The following is a 6,900-nucleotide window of genomic DNA, read 5'->3' as shown; positions in this document are numbered from 1 at the left end:
TACTACATAGATCTCAATGACCAAAATAAAAAATAAAAAAATTTCTTTGTGGTTGTTGTTGTTCTTATCTGAAGTGTTATGAATCTCCAAGATGATATCCATACCTGTACACAAAAGCAAATATATAAATATATGCTCGAACCAAAGGCCCAAGATTATGTATGGTGTGGGTTCCATTCCATCATTGTATCCTATATCCATGCCCTTGTGGAATAACCTAGTTAATTTGGCTTTACATCAACAGGTATGCACTTAAATTAATTATATGCGATAAAAAGGAAATCATAATTAAAGTATTGGCATTGTTCTTTTTCCCTCCTAGCTCTTTTGACATGTAATTGACCAATGACATGGTGTAAGTTTAAGGTGCACCATGCAATGATTTGCTGCACATAATGTGTTGTGAAATGTTTACCACGGCCTGACTAGGTGGTGGTGCGGTGGATAGAGAGTTGGACTGGGATGCAGAGGACCCAGGTCCGAGACCTCGAGGTCACCAGCTTGAGCGTGGGCTCATCTGGTTTGATCAAGGCTCACCAGCTTGAGCCCAAGGTCACTGGCTCGAGCAAGGGATCACTCAGTCTTCTGTAGCCCCCCAGTCAAGGCACATACGAGAAAGCAATCAATGAACAACTAAGGTGCTGCAATGAATTGATGCTTCTCATCTCTCTCCCTTTCTGTCTGTCAGTCCCTCTCTGTGTCTCTGTTACAAAAAAAATATGTTTACCACGATGAGGTTAGTTAACACATTCTTCATCTCACAGAATTACTAACATTTTGTTTTTGTTGTTGTTATGGGGAGAACATTAAGATACTGATTTCATTTCCTTTGGATATATACCCAGAGATGGGATTACTGGATCATATGGTAGTTTTGTTTTAATTTCTATTTTTATTTTATTTTTTTGAGGAACCTCTATACTGTTTTCATTGTGACGATACCAATTTACATTCCCATCAACAGTGTACCGGAATTTCCATTTCTTCATTTTCTCACCAGCATTTGTTATCTCTTGTCTTTTTGATGATAGCCATTCTAACAGTCATGCGGCAATATCTCACCATTGTTTTGATTTCTATTTTCCTTATGGTTAGTGATGTTCAGCACCTTTTCATGTGCCTATTGTCTCTTTGTATGTTTTCTTTAGTAAAATGTCTACACAGGTACTCAGCCCATTTTTAATTGGATTGTTTATTTTATTGCTACTGAGTTATATAAGTTCTTTAGATATTTTGGCATTAACTCTTTATCAGATATATGGTTTTTGCAAATATCTTCTCTTATTCTGCAGATTGCTTTTGGGGGGAGAGATGGTGTTTGGGTTTTTTTTGCTTTGCTGAAGCTTTTTAGCTTAAGGTAAACCCACTTGTTGATTTTTGCTTTTGTTGCCTTTGCTTTTGCTGTCAAGGGATGTTGGCTTGCACTCTTGTGGCTGCAGCATCTCCCCCTGGGTATGCGCACAGCCTGGAAGCCAGTACAAAGAGTCAGGCTGGAAGTGAGCATGTGCACAGCTGGAAGGGCTAGCTATAGGTGAGCCCAGTGGCGCAATCTAGGAACAGGGGTCAGGTCCAAATCCAGGCCCAAGAGCTGCCATCAGACCCTGGCTATTGGCACATATCTTAGCTCTTCCAGGGTCTCGCCACAAGTACACTCACAGCCATGGAGGCCAGTGACAGAGGTCAAGCCTGCAGGCGCTCACACAGCGGGGGGCAGCTGCAGTATTCTAGGCTGGAACTTTGTACTCACAGGGCGGCAGAGGCCTGGGCTGTCCGCTGCTGGATCCCTGGCTCTGTGTGGAGGAGAGAGATGAGATAAAGAGGTGGAAAAAGCTCAGGTGGCTGGCATCTGCAAACATGAAAACCTGTTGGTTGAAAACCAGTAAAATCTGCCTGGGGTTCATGGAGGCTGTGCTCACCTGTGGTTTTTTTCAGTGGTGAAGTCTCTGGGGTCTTCTGCAGAGCAGGTCACTGGGAACCACAGTCACTCCCACCTTGTGGCTGATACTGGAAGCCCCTGCCCTCTTTCCTTGTGCCTAGCCATCTCTTCACGTCTCATATTTGCCATCCCTGGCTGGGATAAAACCGAAGTAGGTTTTTTGTGCAGATACCAAAAGGCAGGGGACACTGGTCACTCACCCCACTGTCTCTTTCTCACTGAGGGAAACTCTCTAGCTGGGACGTTTCCCTCTTGGCACTGAGCAGTGCCAGCCTTGGGGATGGAATGATTGCAGGCAAAACAAAGCTGTCCTTGTTTACCTTTTTGTATAATTTTTCTCAGGTTTTTTGTTCCACTGTGTTGCTGACATTTCTTGCATGGACCTCTAAGCTCTCCCAGAGCTGTTTTTGTTCATGGGTAGCTGCTGAAGTGCTGGCCTTTGTGGAGAACAGATGGTGTGGTCTCATGCTACCATCTTGGTGATGTCACTCTTTGGTGTTCTAAATGATGAGAACATGGTGTTTTGACCTCTTGATGTATTGAGATAAATGGGTCAGTTCAAGGTCTGAAAGTCTGCTTTCTTCATTTTTTCTATATCATTTTTAGTAGATTAAAGCCAAAGTGTTACAGCTAAGAATTTATAATTTCAAAAAAAGGGGATATAAAGAAAATAAGTACACTATTACCAACTGGATTCTCTAGAAATACAGAACCAATAGGATATAATTATAGAGATTTTTCTTAAACCATGTTGTTGATGTATGATTGACATATTTAAAAAAATGTACTACTTAATGTATACAACGCGATGAGCTCAAAGACAAGTATATACCCATGAAATCTTACCACAATCTATTGTATACTTAAAAACTTGCTAAGAAGGTAAATCTTATGATAAGTGTACTTATCACAAAGCAATCATAATAAAAAGGTGTTAGGAAACTTTTGGAGGTGATGGATTTCTTTTACTGCATAGGAGATTTGTTATAAGGAATTATCTTGTATGCTTCTTTATATGGAAGCCGAGAAGTTCTGCAACCCAGGAGACCCAGGAAAGCTGTGGTGCAGTTTAGCCTGAAGGCCTGAGAACCATGGAAGCCGATGGTATAAATCCAGTCCAGGTGCAAAGGATCAGTGTTCCAGCTGATGCCGTCAGGTGGAAAAGAAGGAATGAACTCTCCCTTCCTTGGCCTTTTGTTCTATTCAAGCCTTTAACCAATCGGATGATGCCCACTCACGTTGGGAAGAACAGCCTAGGTTACTGAGTTCACCAATTCAAATGCTGATCTCTTCTGGAAACATCCTCATAAGTATCCAGATATATGTCATATTTAGCCAAATATCAAGGCACCATTTGACTTGGTCAAATTGACACAAGAAAATCAATCATCACAGGATTCTATTTTTCTAAAAGATTATATGTAGAGTCTATTTTAAGAATGAGATAAATAAAAACTCTTGGCACAGAGCCTGACGCATATTAGATACTTTGTGAATGTTTTCATTCATTTATTAATATATGTAATTGGAAATTCAACATAGATGCCATTTCTTCCCATGCATTCTCACGTTAATCGGAAGGCAATCCCCTGAAACACACTAAAACGCATTTTAGTTTTATCCACTTTGTGCAGCCCTGAAGCAACTGTACATACATCAAATATTGTACATGCACCAAAAGTCATTCATTTTTAGAAAGAATTGGTTAGCACTTACCATGTAGAAGGCAGGCGGAGTGTGAGGCAGCTCCCACGCCTACCAAAATAGCATACATTCTGATTAGCATTTTGCCTATTTATTTGTTTTTCAAGTTGAAAGTTTTTCCTGCCTTTGGGTATGCAAGAAGCCTTGTAGGGGATGACTTCTTCAGCTTGTGAATACAGCCTGGCTTATTCTAGGTGTTAATTAAAATGTGTCAGCTTATTAAGAGGGGTTAGTTGATGACCATTTTGATGAAGGAACACATGGTATATATGTGAGTATACCTCAAGGAAGTAACAGTTCAAAGAAGGAAAAAGGTACCAATAAAAATAAAAATAAATTAAAAATGGTTGCCTCTAAAAGTGTATTTCCTCAGTTTCACCATTCTGCCAAGAATCAGTCCTAAATCACTGTCATGACCATACCCCTGCTAGTTTTCTGTGGCCTAACACTACTCCAGAATGAAGCATATAATATTGTGTGCAAATGAAGCACCTCGCTGGGACGCCATTTTTTTCCTAGATGAAGGAGTTGTGTTTCCTTCCATCTCCTTCCACCCATCACATTACAATCAAAGTGATCTTTTTAAAATTCAGATAGGGTCCTTTTATGCCTTGCTCTTGGAGCAAACTCCACAAGTGCCCAGGTGAGCCTGCAAGGCTCTCTGTGACCTCGTTTCTCCTGAACTCACCAGCTGCGTCTCACATAAACCCCTCACTGCTCCCGCTGAAGCTGCTCACATCTCTCAGTTCCTGAAGGCATCCTGCTTCACAGGTCCTTGCATTTGCAACTCTTTCTTTCTGGAATAGTCTATCCCACCCATGACTGCCACATACTTATTCTTTAAGCCTCAATTTAAATGTTAGTTCCCTCAAGGAAGGCTTCTGACCACACCAAGCTAGGTCAGAACTCTATTATACAGCATAACAATAGCCTGGGCTTCTTCTGTTCCACTTTTCAGTATCAAATGAAAAAATCAATTCACTGTGTAATGGTTTAATATCTGTCTATGCTCCCAGTCTTAATCTTCAGGAAGCATCATGTCTGTCTTATTTATTACTATGTGCTGAAACCTAATATTATGTCCAATATATAGTAGATCATCAGTAAATATTTGCTGATCTAATGCATAAGACTGACTCTCCGTGGAACTGTTTCCCAAGTACTATTTCTAGCAGATGTGGAGGTCATTAAAAGATGGCGCTTGGATTCATAGTTGTCAATTATATAGTAAATGTCTTACAGGAAATAGAAGTAGATAGTGGTTTTCATTGTGGACGAATAAAAAAAACAGCTTGAGTTGATTGAGGCCGATGATCCATGAACAATGCTTCAGAAATAAAATAAAGCTTGCTGACCTTGGGTGATTAAAGTTTTTCAAAAGTTATAAATGGGACTCAATGCAGCTCTACATCAAGATAAAGTTGTTTCTAATTATTAATGCAATTCATTATATCTTTATTTTTTTCTACAGTGTCCTCCACATTATCTTGGGACATAGGCTAACATATTCTCATTCAACATTTCCCACTCACATCTCCTTTCCCCTTTATCTTTTCCTTCCTCTGTTTAGCTACTTGTATTTTCCATGACAAATGCCAAAGTTGGATATGATTGAATGTTAAGGCTGATTTCCACCTCACTACTCACAACCAAAAGGATGTGACTGCCCTTACTATGGAAATAATAAGCTATTGTTTTGTAACTATTCAAGGAGCAAAACTTAGCTTTGTAGAAAAAAAAATTCTAGTAGCTAAGAAAACACTCAACAATACCCAGGTCAGTTCAGAAAAATTAATTTTACATTTTATAGCATGTTATTATTCATAAAGCCCTTTGGCATTCTATGTCTCTTAATCCTAGCTTTTATCATAGCAAGGCAGACATTTTTACTGATGTGAAACTGAAGCAGAGAATTTCCGGATCAAGGTCATAGAGCTAATAAATAAATTGCTGAAACCCAAGGTATAATTTTCTGCCCCAATATGTCTTTGTAATTATTAGATCTGGTTCATGTGTTAAGAGGACAAGCCAAAAAGTTCATACAATGATTTGCAGAAACTTCTGAATTGATGGAGCTCAGGTCTTATGCTACTTGGGAACCCTCATCCTCTCAAGGGCTTTCTTCAGAGCCTCCTTCACTTTCTTGTTTCTCAGGCTATAGATGATCGGGTTCAACATAGGAATGACCACAGTGTAAAATACTGATACAATCTTGTCCTCCCTGAGGGATTTGCCCATGTTACCTTTCAGGTATATGAATATAAGTGTCCCAAAGAAAAGCGCCACTACAGTCATGTGAGAAGCACAGGTAAAGAAAGTCTGGGTTTTGCCATCTACTGTATGAATCTTCAGAATAGCCCAAATGATGAACAAGTAGGATATAAGAATCACTGAAATGCTGGTTGTAATGACCAAGAAAGCCAAGAGGTAGATCACTCGTTCCCGTAGCCTGGTCTCACTACAGGCAAGCTTCAGCAGGGGTGGAAGGTCACAGAAGAAGAAGTCTACATAGTTGGACTTACAGAAGGAGATTGAGAAGGTACACCCAGTACGGATCACAGAATTCAGCATGCCACCAGCATATGCCCCGGCCACCAGCCCCAGGCATGTCTGTGGTGTCATGGCAGTGGCATAAAGGAGGGGGTTACACACAGCCACATAACGGTCATAGGCCATTACAGCCAAAAGGAGACATTCAGTACTAGCACAGAGTGTGAAAAAAAAGAACTGGGTCACACAGCACTCATAGGTAATGACCATCTTATCAGTATGCAAGCTCTCAAGCAACTGAGGGACAATAACGGAGGAGTAGCCAATGTCCAGGAAGGAAAGGTGGCTGAGGAAGAAGTACATGGGAGTCTGGAGACAAGCATCACTCTGAATCAGCATGATCATGCCCAGGTTGCCCCCCATGGTAATGAGATAAAGAACCAAGAACACAAAGAAGAGTCCCATCTGCAGTTCTGCCTGCATCTGGAACCCCATCAGAATGAATTCCGTCACCACAGTGCCATTCTCTGCCATGAGTCCTAGGTTACACACTGAAATGAAAAAATAAAGACTCATTAAAGATAAATTAAGGTGACCATGGCTGGGTTTGATCACTTTTAGTAACGGTAACAATCTTCTAGATATGTAAAGCACTTGACATTCTTTACAAATGTTATTTCATTTGAAGCACAAATTGTTAATCCCATTTGCAAGAGAAGAAGATGAGGGTCATAGAGATAAAGTGACTACCGTTCATAATTTCATAGTCA

At 40.4% G+C, this 6,900-nt stretch overlaps 1 protein-coding gene across 1 annotated transcript; it reads right to left on the bottom strand.

The window, feature by feature from the left end:
- Positions 1 to 5,728: 5,728 nt before the first annotated feature.
- On the bottom strand, positions 5,729 to 6,664 carry LOC136319703 (olfactory receptor 9I1-like). Its single transcript, XM_066252833.1, has one exon. The coding sequence runs from the start codon at positions 6,662 to 6,664 to the stop codon at positions 5,729 to 5,731; it is 936 nt and encodes a 311-aa protein (XP_066108930.1).
- Between the last annotated feature and the right edge of the window lie 236 nt (positions 6,665 to 6,900).

This window comes from Saccopteryx bilineata, chromosome 1 (genome assembly GCF_036850765.1).
Source record: "Saccopteryx bilineata isolate mSacBil1 chromosome 1, mSacBil1_pri_phased_curated, whole genome shotgun sequence".
NCBI lineage: Eukaryota > Metazoa > Chordata > Mammalia > Chiroptera > Emballonuridae > Saccopteryx > Saccopteryx bilineata.
Note: the sequence above shows the minus strand (reverse complement) of the source record. Positions and strands in the feature narration are given on the sequence as shown.

Coding starts and splice junctions, on each gene's coding strand:
- LOC136319703 (XM_066252833.1), bottom strand. CDS start 6,664: ATGGCAGAGAATGGCACTGTGGTGACGGAATTCATTCTGATGGGGTTC.